The 19,308-nt window shown below is 41.2% G+C and overlaps 1 protein-coding gene across 3 annotated transcripts; it reads right to left on the reverse strand.

Moving 5' to 3' along the window:
- Positions 1 to 45: 45 nt before the first annotated feature.
- Positions 46 to 18,554, reverse strand: OVCH2 (ovochymase 2). 3 transcript variants are annotated; one of them, XM_069016567.1, is made up of 23 exons: positions 18,483 to 18,554; positions 17,465 to 17,572; positions 17,248 to 17,345; positions 15,249 to 15,358; positions 14,219 to 14,310; positions 13,326 to 13,498; positions 13,010 to 13,105; positions 12,489 to 12,640; positions 11,700 to 11,892; positions 10,571 to 10,594; positions 8,811 to 8,901; positions 8,567 to 8,700; positions 7,979 to 8,119; positions 7,527 to 7,657; positions 7,038 to 7,131; positions 6,171 to 6,302; positions 5,722 to 5,799; positions 4,915 to 5,101; positions 4,608 to 4,677; positions 3,874 to 4,069; positions 3,455 to 3,606; positions 2,977 to 3,145; positions 46 to 2,558 (listed from the first exon to the last, which is right to left on the reverse strand). In XM_069016567.1, exons 3-23 carry the CDS (start codon positions 17,336 to 17,338, stop codon positions 2,536 to 2,538), a joined length of 2,529 nt encoding a protein of 842 aa, XP_068872668.1. In that variant the 5' UTR covers positions 17,339 to 17,345; positions 17,465 to 17,572; positions 18,483 to 18,554; the 3' UTR covers positions 46 to 2,535. The 3 variants fall into 3 exon arrangements, 2 of the variants coding, with proteins under 2 accessions (XP_068872668.1, XP_068872667.1); XM_069016566.1 differs by having other exon boundaries at positions 4,915 to 5,116; XR_011151281.1 differs by lacking the exons at positions 46 to 2,558; positions 3,874 to 4,069 and having other exon boundaries at positions 3,056 to 3,145; positions 4,915 to 5,116.
- Between the last annotated feature and the right edge of the window lie 754 nt (positions 18,555 to 19,308).

A 19,308-nucleotide genomic window follows, 5' to 3' on the forward strand; every position in this document is an offset into this window, starting at 1 on the left:
CCGGCTCCTCCTCCCGGCTCCTCCTCCCGGCTCCTCCTCCCGGCTCCTCCTCCCGGCTCCTCCTCCCGGCTCCTCCTCCCGGCTCCTCCTCCCGGCTCCTCCTCCCGGCTCCTCCTCCCGGCTCCTCCTCCCGGCTCCTCCTCCCGGCTCCTCCTCCCGGCTCCTCCTCCCGGCTCCTCCTCCCGGCTCCTCCTCCCGGCTCCTCCTCCCGGTCCAGCCTGGGGCGGGGCAGGGCAGGGGCTGGACCCGGGCTTCTGCTGAGGGCCCCTGTCCGCCCTCAGCCCGGGCGGGTCAGGCTGCCCCGGGAGCCGAATTCCTGATTTCACAGAATCGATTAGCTTGGAAAAGACCTCTGAGATCACCGAGTCCAACCTGTGACCGGACACCACCGTGTCAACCACACCATGGCACTGAGTGCCACATCCAGTCTTTCCTTAAACACTTCCAGGGATGGGGAGTCCACCACCTCCCTGGGCAGTCCATTCCGATGCTTAACAATCCTTTCTGTGAGGAAAAAGAAAGGGAGGGCCCCAAACTCGAACTAGTCACTTCAGATGAAGAAATTGCGGTATTTCTGTGCACCCCTTGCATGGCAATAAATGGATTCCTAAATGAGAAATAAACCTGCCCTCGTGCCACTTCTCGAAAAGTGCAAGGGAAACAAAGCTGGGGAAAAAGAAAACTGGGAAGATCCAATGAGAATGGGGTTGTTATGTCCTTCTGAGCAGACCCACAGTGGGAGGAGAGTCAGGAAAAGCATGGCATGTGTTATCTGCACAGGCAGAGGTGCACAGAGAGAGCAGGACACCATCAGCACACCATTCCAGAGGCAAACAGGACAACCTACAGTCACAGTGCCTCACCTAAAAATCTAAAATAGAGTCCCATCGCATGAGCCCCGTCAAACATAATTTTCTTTTTTTTAAATCAGATTTCATTTGCATCAGGATACAGTTCACACTATTGCTAAAAGGTACCGGCACCTCCCTCACAAGAGACTAAAAAGATGTAACAAACAAAAGCAAAACTTGGCTCCTTGTAAAATCATAGTAGGAGAAACACAAAAGGTCAACATCAAGCAGCCAAGCAAAAAGTTAGTACCCTAACAATCAAATCAAAACCAGACATTTTAAGACAGAATTCAAGAGAGGAATTTTCATAAGAGATACCAATTTATCGGCATATAACCACTGCTGATAAATATCAGTATCAGCACAGCTGATACCACTTGTACTTCTCCCCACACATTTTTTGCTTTTCTGAACACATCCACTTGAAATCCTTGTCTTAAATTAATAAACAGATAAAAGTCACCTTGTTCCTGTTAAGCAAAACAGAATAGCAGCCAAGAGATAACACACATTTGCTCCCAGCATAAACTGATACAGACAGCTAACGGCAACTTCCACCACAACTAAACATTAACAGGCTTCTATTATAAAAATTTCAAAAGGATATATTCCCACCATTGATGTCCTAAGATCTCTTCAGAGTGTTTATCAAAGCTAGAACAAGCATACTCTATCAATAATGTAATACAGCTGTTAATCTGAATCACTGAATCCCAATTTGCTCATAGCCCTTCCACTATTAAGTACTTTCATAGCTTCACAAGAAACTCCTGCTCAATATTTTGTGGGCTTTTGCCTCAAACTTTACAGCGAAGAGAAGAAAGAGGTGAAAAATGTTTACCTTATTCATTTGAGAATAAAGGCAGTGAAATTATTGTTTCTGCAGCTACAGAATAAAATTAAAGGTTTGAAAAAACCCAAAGAACATAAGTTCAAAACTAATACAATTAAAAAAAAAAAGAGGGTTAGTGGCACCAAATGCTTGTATGGGAAAAACTCTAAATATTTTTGCAATTAATATCAACAGAAACTAAATGACATCTTTTACCTTCTAGTTATTATCTGGACCATTGAGTCAAAGGAGGATTATTCTTGTGCTACCTGTTGTACTATCCTACTGATCTAGTTTTGAACACTAAAGCTGAGAGCAGAAGGGTCTGCAAAGCTAATTGGAGCCTGTCACCACAGTTTTTTGTGTAAACAGCCTTTTGGACATCAAACAAACTTCTATGTACAAGTTAATGCATAGATTAATTAGGATAGCTGTCAGTTCTTGCATGGTCCCTTGGCCTGTAACACCTCTCTTTTCAAACACTTTTGTTTAAACAGCACACAATTTGTAAAACCAGAAATTGTATTAAAATTATCCTGCAGTATTTTATACTCTCCAGCACTACATTCGAGGACATGCTTGGCTCATGTGGCTTATTTTCCCTCTTTTTCCTTCTAAGATGAATTAACAGAGTGTCAGGAGCCTGCAGTTAACTTGGGACTGCTCCAACACACATGTAAAGCCAAAGGCTCAGTCCAGGTAAGTCAGCAGTAAATTCACCAGGAGGCTAAGTATCATCTACTCTGGAATCTGTTCATCAATCATGAACTGAGATTCTCCCACCAAATTTTGTTCTCAGTGATATTTGTGCTTTGGAAGTGTTTCACAACATCAGAAAGGTTCTTTTGACAGTCACACAACGGAAATGGGGAGATCTGAAAAAAAGAAGAAAAATGACACAGGGTAAACTTTGCAAAGATCAGGAATAAAGACAGGCTGTAAACTTGCCAAAGTGGACTCAGCTGCCATCACCTGTCAGTTCATGCTTCTCTACTTCTTCCAGCCCTGAGAAATGAAGCTACAAAGCCATTGTAAGGAAAACATTCATCCACACAAGAAATGCAGTAGAGAGTGAAATAATAATACAGTGGGAAGAAATAAGATGTTCAGAAATTACTATTGATTTAAATGTGTCTGTTTCTGGGCATTCAGCTAGGGGTATTTTAAACAGCCAAGATCTCAGGAAGTGCTGGACATCCAAATATGAGAATGGCACCCTGGAAAAGACCTCAGGTAAAACATCTAGCAATACCAAAAGGCTTAATTTAATTGGATTTTTTTTTTAATACATACCACTACTATTAATATTGCTCTTGATCCAGTCAACAAAAAACCCAACATTGGTGTATATTCCTGGGTAGCTCTTCCTTCCGCATCCCAAACCCCAGCTAGTAATTCCATGAAGGGTGTAAAATCCCGAGTTTTCTTCTGAAGGACAAACTAATGGGCCTCCAGAATCGCCCTGCACAAGGACAAAGGAACCTTGTCATGAGCCAACATCACTCCTTCTGTTTTTTAAATATCAGTTCAGCAAGGAGAGGGCCCGGCTGCTCACGTGCTTGGGGGTCTCCATTTTTAAAAGACATAGAAAGGCACAACCTTTGTTCAAGGGAAGTGGCTCTTTTTGCAATATGGGTAATTAAAATCCGACTGCTAAGGAGTCTCTCTCTGTAAATCACCACAGCCTGTTTGCAAGAAAACACCTTTGGGAGATTTTACACTCCCCTTTCTAGAACCCATCTGGCCATATCCCAGGGGTGATGCAACTTACTGTGCATGAGTCCTTGCCTTCTTCCAGAGGGAATCCGGCACAGATCATCTTCTGGGTCACTTCATTGGGAAGGTTTATGTAATTGTTCTGACATACATCAAGTGCCAGGATGGGGACTTCCAGCTGCTGCAGTTTTTTCCCCTTTTCTCTGTCTTGAATTAAAACACATCATCCAATAGAGGCATGAATTAGTAGTTCCAGAAGAAAGATTTACTCCTCTCCTTTTCAAATGGTCTCAATCTAGATTATCTGTTTTCTCTCCTCCCGCCCATGTCCCTTCATGTCTACATGAGCTTACGCAAGTGAAAACTTTTTAACGTCTGTTCTCCAAAAACGAATGTATTGACAGGACTGTTCCAACACAGAATGTGGTATGTAAAACACAGCTACAACATGCCCAACCAGCAAAGACTGCCTACCTGCTTCAGGTGCACCCCACCCTGTGACCACACACATCCTCGAGGGCTGCGGCACCTCCTCCTTCTCAGGGAGGCACACTGGGAGCACCGAGGGGTTGAATTCCAAGGGCTCAGCCAGTTGCAGTAGGGCAATGTCAGAGTCCAGAGTGGTCTCATTAAAACTTGGGTGTATAATACACTGCTTGACTGACCTTTTCTAAGAAAGCAAAGACATCGACATTTTCTGAATGGCTTGGGAATGTGAGGCTTTAAGTAACTTTGGTTTTATTTCAATTTCCAAGATGCCTTAAGAGGAGAACCCATGTAAAAGCAGCTCCAGAAACCACCAGCTTTCTGATATTAACAAGTCAAGATTATGCATCTGTGATGTGGAACGGGGAACATGCAGAAAACCCCATCCAGCAAGAGTAGGAAGAGAGTCTTGGAAAAACCTTTATCCAATGTGAGCAAAGTGGCAACTTGTGCCCCAATTAATTCTGTCTCGGTGACAGTCACCAGTGAGTACAGAGACAATACACTTCTCACTCCCACATCCTCCGGAATACTGAGCTTTAGAGCTCAGTGAAGGCACAGTGTGTTGATAGTCACACAAAAGCTGTTGTGCAAATGCAGATTAGGATCACCGTGTAGGCTGTTAGATTGCTGCATATGGACAATTTGGGAGTTGCATTTACATTAAAAACTATTTTGCAAGATTGATTTGTATTTCATTACTAAACAAGAACACATGGTACCTGTCTGTACTCTTGCTCTGTAAGATCATGAAGTCCTGTTACCACCATCCAAAAGTCTCTGTATGCTTCCCTAAGGAGAAAAAAAAATGTTCACTGTCAGGCTGATAGAACAGCAGTCTTGAAACCTGTGAATCTTAAAATGTGTTCCTAGCACATGTGTGTGGAGCAGAAGAATCCAGAGCCAGTGTAAGCTGTAAATAGGTGTAACCAAACCTGTGCCAGCCAGCCTGGATGGAACCAGCAGGCTGCAGGGACACACCATGAGTTACAGACTTTCCCAGGGAAGGGCTCATCCCAGTGTACTTACCTGGACTTAAGGCAGTGGGCAGCTGTGACAACCCATTCTTTGGCAAGAACTGCTCCTCCACAGATGTGCTCATCTGCAATTTGTACACTGGCCTGCCAAGGCCATGAGTATGGTACAGCTTCTTCACCTCCAATTATCCTACTGAAGATGAACCTGGGCTGGTTTGAGGGCATTCCACAAGCATCCTCTGAAACAGACAGCGCTGATGTTCCAAGAAGCATTTAGAGGTTAAGATTTGGAGAAGTAAAGAACGTTCCAGTTAAGGTGTACCCCACAGTTTCTCAGGCTCCACCTCCCCCTTTTTTGCTAAATTTTCCATCTTCCCTCATTAAATAGCATCCAAATGTTTAGGCCACCTTGAGGAGATGATCTTAGCAAAAACAGACCTTCACCAAAATGAAAGCTACCACTTACCTTCAGAAGTTTTAGCCTCAAACCTACAATGAACAGGGATTCATCCCATTCTCCATAGAGTACTAAAGGAAAAAAGGGCAGCTCTAAAATGCTGGTTATTGTTTTCAATTACCCTGTAGTCTTTGCAATTTTTTTCCCCAAAGGAAGTAGGTGTAAACTGACGTAAAAACTGAAATGTTATTGCATTGCTGTACATGACTTAACAAGATGAAGAAGAAAAATTAGGTTCTGCTAAAGCCAAAGCACGTAAACGTCACTGGGCATCTTTTTATTTCCTCAAAATATCTTACTAAAAAAATCTGGGCCAACTGCAACCATTAAGTATTTGAAGAATTTATAGTCCAAAGGGTACTCTCTATTCCCATGAAGTAAGTATAACTCAGGTAGTCTTACCTGTTGTAACCTGTATTTCTTCTTCAGTAATATCCATATTTTCAAAATCTTCACTAGTTGAATTCAAAGTATCTAAATCTAGAAAATGAGGGTGGTGAGTGTGTTAACAGGATGTCTTGAGTAATATTTGTATTATAGAATCACTTTTAATACCTTATTTATTTTTGCAGGAGGAATAGATTTCTGTTGTAGGGATCTGGGCTGTTACAGTAGTAAAGTGCTGTTTAAAATGCACCACAAACAAAACTCTCAGGTTTTGCATAGATTCATTGTCTTCACCATTTGGTAGGCTTTTGTTTAATGCCATAAGAGGGTCACAATCCACTTTTTTCACTGAAACAATTTGTTAGATGAGACTCTCCTAGAGCAAAATATTTCTGAGCTGTCAATTCACTGAAGAGCCCTTTGTGCTCCCCCAAGGAGTCATTTTCCCAAGTTTCTTCTAGTACCTGGTACATGAACAAAGGAGACTGTAGCTCTGAATCCTCCAAAGGTCTCTGTTTCATCAGAGTGGAAGACGACCAGCATCACAGCAGAGGAGCTTAGAACAGGTGCTGGTAGGGCAAATCCACAGAACTTAGCTAAAAATGAGAAAGCAAAGGCTCACTACAAATTAACAGGTACTTTTGAAGCCTTCTCCATTTCAACAGTGGGTGCACAATATTTTGTACATTCCAGCTCTCAGACAGGAAGGTAAAACATAACCATGACCAAGAGGTAAGCAGACGGAGGCTGAAGGACTGTTTTAGTATTCCTGATAGCCTGTCCTTGTTCAGCTGTTACCTCATCAGAACAAGGAGTCTCTGGCATCATTTCACAAGTCTATTGTAGCACCCACATGTTGCCATTACACGTGAAACACCCCAGCTACCTGATTTTCCCTAATCTAAGCACCAGCTTCAAGCAAATGCTGAAAACAGGTTTTTGGGATAGGCCTTCCTCCCTTTCACTATAAACCAAGTGGCAAAAATTACATGCTCTTGAGTGAAGAACAACTGGATTCTGAAAAGGAGAGGTCTTGGTTGCTTTGTGTGTGATCATTACTGTAAACCCAAATTACTGTGCTATGTCTTTTCTTCATTTACATTAACTCAGAACTGCATTTCATGCAGAATTTAAACACTCAAAAACAGTTGTCTTCAACATGGCTTTGCCTCTGTAGATTAAGAAGAATCAATACTTGCAAGCATTTTTACATTATATTTTACATTATAGTACATATAACATCACCTGATACTCTAGAAGTTGATTTAGGCTGGACAACAGGGCTAGTAAAGAAATAGATCATCCTCAAAATAAAAAATCAAAAGTCAAACCGATTTCCTCCTCTTTTCCCACATCCTCATACACAGTCACAGCATCACAGGAGCAATCTTCACTTTCTTCTACTTCAAAATACTGGTATGTAAGCTTCAAATAAAAAAATGGAAGTTTGAACCTTGTTGTGAAAGTCATATGGAAAAAAAATCAAAGATCTACAGAGTCTTTAGTATTCTGAGTGATTCCTGCAAGGTTTGGTTTCTGTGACATTCAGACCTCTCACAGGTGATACATAAATATTTAATTTATGAAAAAAGAATTGTCATGATAAAATTTAACTCAGGAAATCCTTTTTTACTACAACCTAAAGGACAAATCCAAACCTATCTGTCTTTTGGGATGGAAAGTGATTCCTCTTAACTGCATCCAGCAGCATTATTCATGCTCATGTTGCTTGATCTTGTTTGTCCTTAGCTGCATAATTTCTTTTTAACTCAGTGGTGCCCACTTCCATCCTGCAGACACAAGAAGGGTTCATGTTATACCTTGACTACGTGGTCCTTTGGAGCACAGATAATCCACTGGCAGTTTGCCATGTTGCTGTAGTGCTCTGGGTAGTGCATACTCTCTAACACTCCTTCTTCAAAAAGGACAGCTCGGGACTCACAGCCAGCATCTGGAAATCCAGGAAGACAAAAGGGGAAAGGAAAGAACCAGCTGGAAATGCTGCCAGAACAGGAACAGCAGGAGTTTGTTTAAGGCTCAGCAGGTGGCCCTTGGGCCCATTCCTAAGGATGGTGAGCTGCTGCACCCAGCAAAACCAAAAGCAATTCTCCATGAGGTGTTACAGCCTCAGCTGCCTCCCTCAAGGCCCCCCACGAAAGCATCATCCACACAGAAATACCACAGGAGCTTCCTCTGATTTATTTTCTCCTGACATTTTTTTCAGGTCACCACCCAAGAGTGTAGGCAGGCACATTACTTGGCTTAGACTTACCAGGAAGAATATCTGGTGTAAGAGCTTTGTAGGTAATTGAAAAACCAGTTCCATAATCTTCACCATCAGAAACAAATTTCAGCCTTATGCTATTGGAGCCAATCAAAATAGGTAATGGAAGATCTCTTCCACAGAATTTCCCTGAAACATAATATTTAGAGAATAATCACAATTTAAGGCCTTTAGTTACTTGAGAAAACTTGCATGTACCATTTTTAATACTTAGCTATAAAAATTTTAGGATGAAAAGGAAATTTCCTATTCATCCCTCTACTTTCCCTGTTAATCCATTAGATTATATAGATTTGCTGTATTAAAAATTGAAAATCATTGACACCAGAAATGTGATGCAGTTCCCTACCAGGCATTTTCCAGCCTCTTCTCTTCCCACACTCTTACTCATTTATTTCAGATCCTATGTCTCAATGTATCAATCAAGCAAATGCAAGTGAAACATAACCAACCACCACATCCTCACTGGGTGCACTTGCTGTTAGAATAAAGAGTACTCTGACAGGTTACAGATCTCAAAGGTCTTTTCCTCCAACCTGAATGATTATTTCACAGAACAAGGGGGCAACAACTCACCCACAAGTCTGTCATCTTTTGAATAGACTGATAAAGAATCATGGTCACAGAACGTTTCTTGCTCCACATCAAAGTGGGAGAAACGAAGCCGTATGTAATTCCCTTCTGGCACAGATAGGGTCCATATACACAATCTGGAATAAGAAGTCAGTTCCCATTCACAAAAATGCAACAAAAACCACCCCAAAACCTACACTTGTATGGGGAATATTTTCTGGGGGAAGACTGTGTGTTCTCTACTTACTGGTGGTTTTGATAGAACTGTTCAGGCCTTGCAGGAAAATGTAGTTCCCCTTCACTGTTGCAGAGTTTGCCATCCTGAACACTACAAAACGCTGTGGGTTAAAACATAATAGGAGGAATCAGGCTTGACAAATATGCAATCAGCTGTTCCACCAGAAAGCTCAAACATCTCGAGGATATTGTGGGACAGGATTGCTCAGCTGTACTTTGGCAAAGTGTAAACATATTAGTGATGTCAGACTGAAGGTGGGGTGGGAAGCAAAATTGTGCTGGAAATACTTTCGTTTTTCAATCAATGCAAGTCCAGCTCTGTAAGATGCACTACTGCTGCCCTGGAACTCTCTCATGGATTAGAAAACTTGTGATACTATATATTTTAAGGAGGGATCATGGTAGGGAACAGAAGTAAAGTCTTGGAACTTGAACAAACAGAGCAGGGGAATAGGGAGTAAGTTTACATCTTGCCAAAGTACTTCGTTTCTGCTGGCAGATTGGTGCTGTGTCTTCTCTCTTCTCTCTTTTGTTTGGAATTATGGTAAAACAGGTTGAAACCCCATAATCTGGGAGCAAGAATGAAGCCCTGCCAAGAGTCTATCATTTTTTTGTAAAAATGGCAGTGCTTGTTTTTTACCTTAAAGAAACTCTTCACTACATGAAGATTTCAGTACAAATAATTTTCTCTGAGTAAAAACGGATACCCCAGAGCATAACAAAAGTGTTCATGGCAGCCCATTTGTAAAGCCCTTTGTTATGTTACAGCAGGAGACTTTTGCAACTGTACACTGTGCTGTTAAAAACACTTTAATAGAAGAAGCAGAAGATTTCCTCTCCAGCCAAGTGTCAGCAGAAACACAATAACTTACAAAAATCATCTCCTCTTACCCTTCCTTCTGCTTGCAAGGTAACCCAGTAAAAGCAACATTTATCAACAACTATATATATGTAAAAAAATTTAAGGAATCACGTATTTATAAGATTATTTCCCCTGCAGCATCCTGGGAAGACCAGTAAAAACTTTCAAAAAGCCACAAACAGTACTTAAATACCCACTTCTCCCTGGCCAAAGCAAGTCTACACTAACTGACAGTGTGCCCATCATTTATCATCTGACAAATCTCACTCTAGGTTACTAAAATTAACGTTTTAAGGTCTAGTTCACAAGACTTGTTCCCATTATCCTTGCATGAACTTGTACCTAGATGAACAGGACGAATATTCACATGGCTGAATCAATGAAAGATCTAAATTTAAAACATGTTACATTTAGTGTTGGGTTTCATGGGGCTTTTTTTTTTTTTTTTTTAAATTTCATTCTCAGAAATAGACAGACAAGTAAATAGAGTCACCCCAAACTGTGCAAAAGTACTACTAATTTACCTCACACTTTCTTTTTAGAATATACATTTTTATATAGTATTAATGTCACTAGCTCTCATGCATTACTGGAGCTTCTGTTCTGCATTTTTCCCATTTATTTTATTTGTATTTCAATAAAAATACGGCCTTATATATGTAGCTGTCTTAAGGAAAATTACTTTTAATTAAGTCACCAATACATAAATAAAACCTTACAAAAGTAATTTTTTTTTTACAGAACCAGGAGGAAAAACATATCTATTTAAAATATACATTTTAAAGTGTTTTAATGAGTCAAGCTCCTTTATAAATTTCTTCCTTTATAAATTATATAAATGACTATTTGGGGGGACTTTTTATGCTCTAACACAGATAGAAGACAGTGGGGAAAAGTAGTGTACTCACCTGTGGAGCTTTTCACTTTCAGATCTGATAAAGGAGGGATAGGGAAGGGGGTAGAAAAAGAAGAATAAATTACTGTAGCTTCATATTCACAATTTACTTTTATCCATGTGAAATGGCAATTTTATACAGCTGGCACTGAGGTAAATCACAATGGTTTTTGGGGACACAGTGCCAGCAATAAACCAGGGCTTGGAATCAAAACAAAATTGCAATTTTAGGCAATGCTGACATTGGAATAAACAGTTCTGGAGCAGCTACTTCCAGAATGAACCATCCTTTGACAGGCCACTACTCAGTCTGAGCAGCACTTTTTCAGAAGATAAACCCTTTTCATTTTTCTCTGACACATTATGGGGTTCCTTCTTTGCATCACCAGTTGAAGATGGTTTCTAATAGGAAATTTTGCTTTTCCCCTCCCAATTTTTTTTCTTCTCATCGACTAAACCTCTTAAATAACCCTCCCTCAGTTTTTCAGTTCTCTGTGTTTTAACACAGTATCCAAAACCCTTTAACAAAAATAGCCCAACGTAGAAGAAAATATCAATTCAGTTTCTTAATACTCTCAGTGAATTTCACCCCTGACATTTTTGTCTCCAGCTCCATGGCTTTGGAAGTGGTGGCTGATGGTCCCACTGTTCCCCAGCACAGAGGGAATTCATGGCCTATTGGGAAGAGTAAACAAAAGCACTTGTGAGTGTGACTTGTCCCCATGTTGTCATATGTCTGATCCAACATGTTTTAGCCAAGGAAAATGACAAGTGACTTCAAAGAAGTGCTTAAGGAATCTCTGACACTTTCAGCTGGTGAATGTCCACTAAAAAAAAATTAAAAATAAAAATTAAAAAACCATGCTAACTGGCTAGCTGCATAAAAGGACCATTCTTTAAAAACAAGAGTCCAAGTAGGAGGCAAAGTGGAAGAGAAGCAAACATCTACAATGCTCTCAATTTGGTTTTGACAGCTGGCAGTCAGTACCATACACTTCAAGAGACTGAAACGCTGCAGTGCTTTGCCAAGAAACAGGAAAATGTGTAAGTGCTGAATCCTGAAAAAAGATAAAATTAAATAAAATGTTCTGAGACAGGGGATTTGTCATGTGAGGGCCACATTGCTGTGCAGACTTAATTACCAGCACTCATGTTCTCCTGAATCCAGGAAAGCACCGTGCTGAGGTCTGTGAATATTCCCGGGGATCCTCTGTTGTAATGTTTCTTCTCATTCCTTATCCAGCCACGGGCACATCCCATCCCCCAGGAGATGACACCAGCCAGAGTCCAGGCACCATGCTTGCCTCGACACAAAAGGGGGCCTCCGGAGTCTCCCTGGAAAAAAGCCAAGCAAATCCCAGGAGCCAGAGCTTGTACAACTGAGCAAGCCTTAAACAGTTTATTGAGGTCCCTTTTGTGCCTTACTAGAAACCTGCATCACAGGGGACAGTGATTTTAAAAGAACTGTGAAGACACACACGATTTTAGTGTGTTTAGTCAGGATTGTCAGGAGGGGGAGAGACAGATTAATTCCCTCAGGGGTGCATCTCTGACGTGTTTGAGCACGTAAAAAGGGAGCGAGGAACAATCACTTAACCTTTATCCCACTTCCTCTCCTTCCTGTAATCCAATTCTTCCTGCTTTCGTCCTCAGGATCTGTCCAACATTAATTAATTTATCAAGTGCTCTGAAGTTAGAAAGCCCTAAGCATTATTGCACTGGGGTACATTGCAAAATTGCTCTCAGGAGCCTGTCATACAACCCATACAGTAATTAATATGGAATCATGTAATTAAGTACATTGCCCCATAGGGAACTTTTGAAAGAATTCATACATCCAAACCTCCCAGTTTACAGGGTATTTATTTACTTTGGCACACGGAGCTTCTGAGAAACACTCCTAAGCACACAGGGCCCTCAGTTCAGCTGACCTGGCAGGCATCTCTTCCTCCATCTGGAAATCCAGCACACATTATGGTGTCACCTTGGATGGGTTTCTTTAAAGTTGATAGTGCTCTTGAACACTCCCTGCTGTTTAGGATTGGTAGATTGACTTCATACAAGACCTGAGGGAGCAGTCCATCTGAAACACAAATAAATGTTCATAAGAAAAGCTGGAAGGTAAACTTAATGCCACTCTCAATACACCACAAAAATTGGTTGGGAACTTGCTCCAAGCCATGTTATGGTTACAAGCATGTTTTGGCAAACATCCAGGTCTTTGTATATAAGCAGTTTTACTTGAAAAAATTCCAAAATGTTTCAAAATTGAAATGCAGGTCTAGATTTTGTGGTGACCAGCTTTGAGGTAATCACAGGTGGGCATAGAGGCAAAGATCCCATTTTGAGATTACAATTCTTAAGACCCTTCAATGGCTACTTTTGGTCTGGCTCTGGCCTGTGAAATCAAGCTCTTAGTTTCAGAAAAAAGATAATAATGTGAATGGCTTACTTTCCTTTAAACGGCCCCAGCCACAAGCAGTGCAGATAAATCCTGCTTCAAATTTTTCACCTGGGTGAGGAAGACATGCTGGCAAAACTGAGGAACCTGCCACACATGGACACGAATTTTACTGGTAAGTATTTGAAAGAACAATTACAAAAAGCTTCCTTTATAAGTGTTGGGGGGATTTTAACCAAAAAAAATAGTATTGTTATTTTTGTGGAATCTGTAAAATTCATCTCATATTGACAATTTATCTTCTGCATGCAAAGAACAATAACTTTTTCCTCTTGGAGAAGAAGATCACAGCTAACTCTGGCCTTACTGAAGTTGAAGGTGCCATCCAGCTTCAGAAGGGCAATGTCATAGTTCATTGGAGTTCTGGGGTCAAACTTTGGGTGCTGAATGACAGATTTGACAGGCAGTGTCTGCTCACTGTTCTCCTTGAGCCTCAAGTCATGCTCTCCTGCAGTGACATGCAAATATTGCAGTAGGTTCCTGTGGAATAGGAAAATTAGAGTTCAGCTGCTCATTCTTCAACGTGAAAGGGAAAAATAGAGTTGTTTTTAAACAGAGAAGTTATTACTTCTGACACCCAATACCTTTCATCTTCACATTTTAGAGCACTTAATATATACAGCCAGGAGGAGCTGAGTGAGCCCTGTAGTAGGAATTGGGGGATGAAAAAGACTGAGAAGAAAAATCATTTTGCTACAGACCTGACCATGGTTTGGTGGTCCACTAAGGAACCAGGTCTTCTTGCTGTGTGTAAAAGTGTTTAGATGCACTGCTTTTTGAAGGAGGAGGGAAGATTTGGGCATAGGAAAGTACAGAAAAAATAAGATAATCTCTCCAGGATTCTGAGTTTATTAAAAAAAGCCATGAAACCACCATGAATCCTTCTTTAGGGCTCCTGGTACCACATCACATGTGCAGCAAGGGAACACAATGAGTATAAACATTTTATTCTGCTTCAAATTAATTTTTTTACATAGACTTCCAAAATCAGTCTTTGCCAAACTCTGTAACTTTATTTATTATTTTGTGATGTTCAAAGGGTTTTTTCTCCCTTTCAGTTAAAACATGGAAAATAATTATTAGAAATAAAAGGATAGCACCTGTAAGTAAGCACCACAAAGAGATGCTACAGCACACACGTTTCCAATCCACGTTTTCCTGCACCTGCAGCCTGCTCCTGAATTCCTACTGCATCCATACCTGTCCAGGGTGCAGTGAGCTGCTGTGACCACCCACTGAGCAGAAACAATAGTGCCTCCACAGAAATGCTTTTGCCTTCTCTTCAGGGAAACCTGCAGCATTTAAAGACACTCCCAATAAAGAAAACCTTTGTGTCTGCTCCAACTGCCTTTGGGGAAGAACAGAGACAGCACACACAGGTGCTCTCTGAGGAGTCACACAGCCAAAGCACATGCTGCATTCCCAGCACACATACTTCCATGGCATCCTCAGAATCCCTGAGCCTAAGAGACCCCAAACCTTGCCGTTCTTCCCTCAGCTGTGCCTTGGGGCCTGGGGAAAAGCAACACACCTGTAATAAATGCCAAGTCACTGAGGTACTCGTCAGGCTGTGAAGGTGAGTGGTTGGCTGAGTTTTCCCTTTGCAGGTCACAGGGAGCACTGCAAATCAAGGATGCCTGACAGCAGCCAGGGACTTGGGTTGGTGTCCTGTGCCCTATTTTTGAGCAGTTTCACCCATTTACAACAGACTCGTCTACAGATACTCTTCCAGAAAGAGTGATAAAATAAAAACCATAAACAAAACTTTATCAGGAAGCAGGACAGGTTCTGAGTTCTCTCCACCTGCTTCACTGCTTTTCATAAAATCAGGCTGGAGTTCAACAACACATTATCATACAATGGCTTGGGTTGGAGGGGTCCTTAAAGATCCAATCCCCCCTGCCCTTCCACCAGACCAGTTTTCTCAGATCCCCATCCAATCTGGCCTTGAACACTTCCAGGGATGGAGCAGTCACAGCTTCTCTGTGCAGCCAGTGCCTCACCACCCTCACAGTAGAGAACTTTTTCCTAATAGCCAATCTAAACCTACACTCTTTCAGCTTGAAGCCACTTCCCCTTATCCTGACATTCCATGCTCTTGTAAAAAGTTCCTCTCCAGCTCTCTTGTGGGCTCCCTTCCTGTACTGGAAGGCTGCAATTAGATCACCCCAAATCCTTCTTTTCTCCAGGGCTTTGTTCTGCAGATAAAACCACATTTGCTTGTGCAAACCTGCCATGGATGTGAGCCTTGCTTCGCCTGGTTTCCCCCAACGATCCGAGTGAAGAGGGCAAAATAACTCCACGGGTTGGTCTCTTGAACTTTCTGCCCACATTTAGGATCTGAGGGGGAAAAGGGGGAAAAAAGGAAGGATTCAGTCTGGATTCAAGTTTTACTTCTTTTTTGGTAACATGGAATTAGAAGGCATGGCTTGGTGTAAAATTCAGTCTCTCTGCCATGTCAGGAAACACATCTTGTAATTCCTAATACAAACTGCCCTAAGAAAAAGACAGTGTACTTTATTTTGTGGAAGTTCTCCAAATGACCATATTTTGGTGCAATTGTATCATATATATTAAATTTTGCCTCCATGAACAAACACCTGTGAAGATATTCTCTTTCAAGAAAGTTCTGGAATTATTTTGGAACTAAATCACTGTTTCGTTATCAATTTCAGAAATCTCTTTGCACCCAGCATTTGTACTGAAAATATTTTTGACAAACAGAGTCAAAATGCACAATACACAGACCCTGGTGACCAACAACAGTGGCTGGATTTCTCCAGAACATCTATAACTATGCCAGATTTACTTCTTCTTAACTCACTGTTATTATCTACTATGGCTGAGGGAAGCTTATAATCTGTATGTGTTTCTAAAGGAGAATATTTATAGAAACAATTGTCTGCAGTGATAACTCCTCCTTTGGTAGTATTTTAAGAAAGACAGAAGCAAAGCAACCAGTTCTGCCCAGGAGCAAGCTGTAAAAGAGAAGTTCCTTGTTTTTGTATTTCCCAAGCCCAACAGTGGCCACAATTTTTTTTTTCCTTAAAAATGAAAACTTCAATGAAAACTCGTTGAAAACATATTGCTAACAGACTTTACTGCAAATTCTGTTAAACTCTCTGTTGGGAAATATACAGCATCCATAATCTTGGGCCATTTTGTTGTTGCTTTGGCAGAGAGGTGGGTGTATTCCAAGGATGTAGGACCAATACTTGTACAAATTGTCTGGGAAACGTGGAATTCTCCAACCTACCAGATGAATCCAACATCTACAAAAAGGGGTTTTGCTGTCACCTCAGGATTAGCATGGCTGATGCAAGTGTCACAATAATGCTGACACAATGCTACTTACACCACCTTTTAAATAAAGAAACCTTTCTATAGGAACAAACCAGTTCATTTATCTGGTTTTTCCCATTTTTTCCTAATTATCATTCCACTCACCTTTTTCCCTTTGTGCAAAGACACAAGGACAGGGGAAAGAGGAAACACAGACAAATTTTTTTTTTTTTTAAATTGATTTAGGTTTTTCTAGAAAGAATTTGGTACGGGTCAAATGAGAATAAGTAAATAAATAAATGAAAAAAACGGATTCACAAAATAAAAATTTATTTTTTCTTTCAGAATTGAGTAACTCTGTCCACCTATTCAAGGTTATTTTTAAAGTGATAAGTTAATATTTTTATTAATATTATATCAAATTTTTATTATCTGTATTTTGACAAACTCTAAAATTCCCTATGCTTTGCAGTTTTTAATCCCAAGAGATTCCTGACTGCTTTACAGGCTGCTGGCTTCCATTCTTGTTTTCTATAAATTCATAAATCTTCACAAAGGAAGCAGGAATAATTGCTATCATTAATTGTTCCAAAAAAGAAAGACTCTGGATTTTAAGATGTAAGACAATGGAAGGGAGGTCCCACTGTGTTCTGTTTGTACCCCATGGGTAACATGATAAACCATGACCTTGCTGCAAATTTGAAAGTATTCAGCTTTACTTATTTAATCATAAATCAAGGTTAACATTATTTGTTCTGAATCATCAAGGAATCAACCAAAAGTTTCGTAAGAATTACTCATGGAAAGAAACCTTTCATATAGATAACTCAGAGGGTGAAACCAGTGCAGCTTCTTGATTTCAGCACTGCCTCCCAAGCTTGTTCTGCCTTGGAGCAGAACCATCAGGACCCAAAACTGTTAAATTGGACGTGAAATTTCCCTCCTACCTTTCTGAAGAGCAGCTGGCACAGCACAAAGCTCTGTGACACAGACCAGCCCCAGCAGCAGCAGCTGCAGCTCTCGGGGGGAAAGGCACATCCTGGGGCTGAGTGAAAACACGGAGAGTTTGTGACACAGAGAGGGAAATCCAGACCCAAACCCTGCAGGGGAACAGCAACTCATTGGAGGAGAAGTTACTCATTAATCCAGCCACAAAGCACTTACCTCCACTAAGAAGTTTTCCAGATTTAATAGAGCATGATTCTTCCACACACCATCACTGAAGTCTTTTCTGTAAAATACCAACTGGAATCCTCTCTGAAACTATTTTTTCTGAGGCAAAATGACAAAATGAAGTTACCATTGCATGCTCTGCTAGCAACACTTACCCAGGCAGATCTGCACATGGAAGTAGAACTCACATGAAGAAAATATCAGTTGCTATTTGCCCCAACAATTTCTACAGCTTTTGAGGAGGCAACACTTTATATTTCCTGCACTCTTTATATTTAGCCAGTTTTGCAGACCTGAGAAGCACACTGTGAGTTTATAATGTTGTTTGCAGCGTGCTCAGTGTTTTACTGTTTGGCCAAGAGTTTCACAGTAACAATCCCCCCCAGTCCACTATCAGGGACCATCCCAACAATCATTTATGTGCTTATTCATTTCTAGTTTTTCATTCTTTCCTCTGCCAGTCAAAGGATAACAAACCCCAGCTTTTATTCTGAATATGCAATTTTGTAACAACTGAATATAAACCCTGTCCTAGAAACTTTGAGTTGCAGTTGGTTTTCTGTTATAAATACAGAATATATTTAGAGTGAAGTTTTCCTACTAGTCCTGGGGAAATCTCCATTTCTGCAACTTCTGAGACTTGTATCACCAACACTATTCCAGCTCTAATCAAAAACTTTTGAAAGCTGCTTTCCTTCAGGGATTCATTTGTATTTTGCAGGGACAAAGCAAGCCCTCCAGACCCCCAAACCAGTTCCATGTACAGCAGAGCTCCCTGCTCACCCACCACAACAGGATGGTATGAGAACAGGAATAAACAATCTCCATGGTTATGAGTGATGCTGCACAAGTCACTGATGAGAAATAGAAACATCCTGCCCATTTGGCAAATGGAGAAACAATCAGCACATTCCAGTTTCTCACAGAGAGGCAACACTTCCTGTGCAGCATCAAAGAGATCAGACAGAAAAAGCACAGAGGGGCACATTCTGTACAAGCTGCTCCTTACCTGGGATGGCAGAACAGAAGTGGAGGCTTTCTTGTCCTATTATTCCATGTTCTCCTCTTCTGCTACCTATTTATAGTTCTCCTGAAGCTGTTCCTTTTATCCTCTGTGCAGACAGAGGCACCCCCCTGCTGGGGAGCTGCTAGGGCTCCTAACACTGGCAGCTTTGGCAGGCAGCACTGCCAGCATCATTCTTGACCAGCATCATTCTTGACCAGCATCATTCCTGACCAGCATGACCTTGGCAAAGGTCAAATCTCACCACTTGATCTCCATCCAGGCCTTTGCTCTGAATCTCAGAGCAGAGCTGGCTCTGTGCCCCAAACCTTTGTAGTAAAAAAAATGAAGCCATTAAATCACTGACTGTCCCAAACAGCCTGAGCCAGGTTTTAGCAGGTAGAGCCAGTTCCTGCTGGCCCCAAAATTCTGGCACAAATCAATGCTAATCAGTCTGGGCTGTCCCTTATTTTGCTGTGCACTCAGAGAATAAAATGCTTGTAAATCAAAGTGGGCTCCATGCTGTAGGAATGCACAGCTGCTCCTTGCTTTGAGGTCATTAAAAAATAATCATGCACACATCCAAATAAATTTAAAACCAAGAGAAAGTGAAGAATATTGATAATACTCATCATCAGAGCCCTCCAGTCACTTTTTCTCCTGGCTTTGAGAGGTTTTTACAGGGGGTCGAGGGCTGGTGGAGGGAACACAGCCTGCCTTGGGTCAATGGACCACTGAGATGGCCCAACTGCAGGACAGAGGAAGTTTAACTCTTGCTAGAAAAGTTGCTTCTTGTTACTGCTCCTGTCTGAGGAGGAAGAAAGGTGGAAAA

The sequence above is a fragment of the Aphelocoma coerulescens genome, chromosome 5 (genome assembly GCF_041296385.1).
Source record: "Aphelocoma coerulescens isolate FSJ_1873_10779 chromosome 5, UR_Acoe_1.0, whole genome shotgun sequence".
Classification (NCBI taxonomy): Eukaryota; Metazoa; Chordata; class Aves; order Passeriformes; family Corvidae; genus Aphelocoma; species Aphelocoma coerulescens.

What these genes read in the sequence shown, in the direction of transcription:
- OVCH2 (XM_069016566.1), bottom strand. Translation starts at nt 17,338, where the DNA reads ATGTGCCTTTCCCCCCGAGAGCTGCAGCTGCTGCTGCTGGGGCTGGTC. An exon ending in GCCAGCTGCTCTTCAGAAAG is followed by an intron (nt 15,359 to 17,247) that starts GTAGGAGGGAAA and finishes TTTCCCCCTCAG; the next exon opens with ATCCTAAATGTGGGCAGAAA. An exon ending in CAGAGCAAGAGTACAGACAG is followed by an intron (nt 4,070 to 4,607) that starts GTACCATGTGTT and finishes TTGCTTTCTTAG; the next exon opens with AAAAGGTCAGTCAAGCAGTG.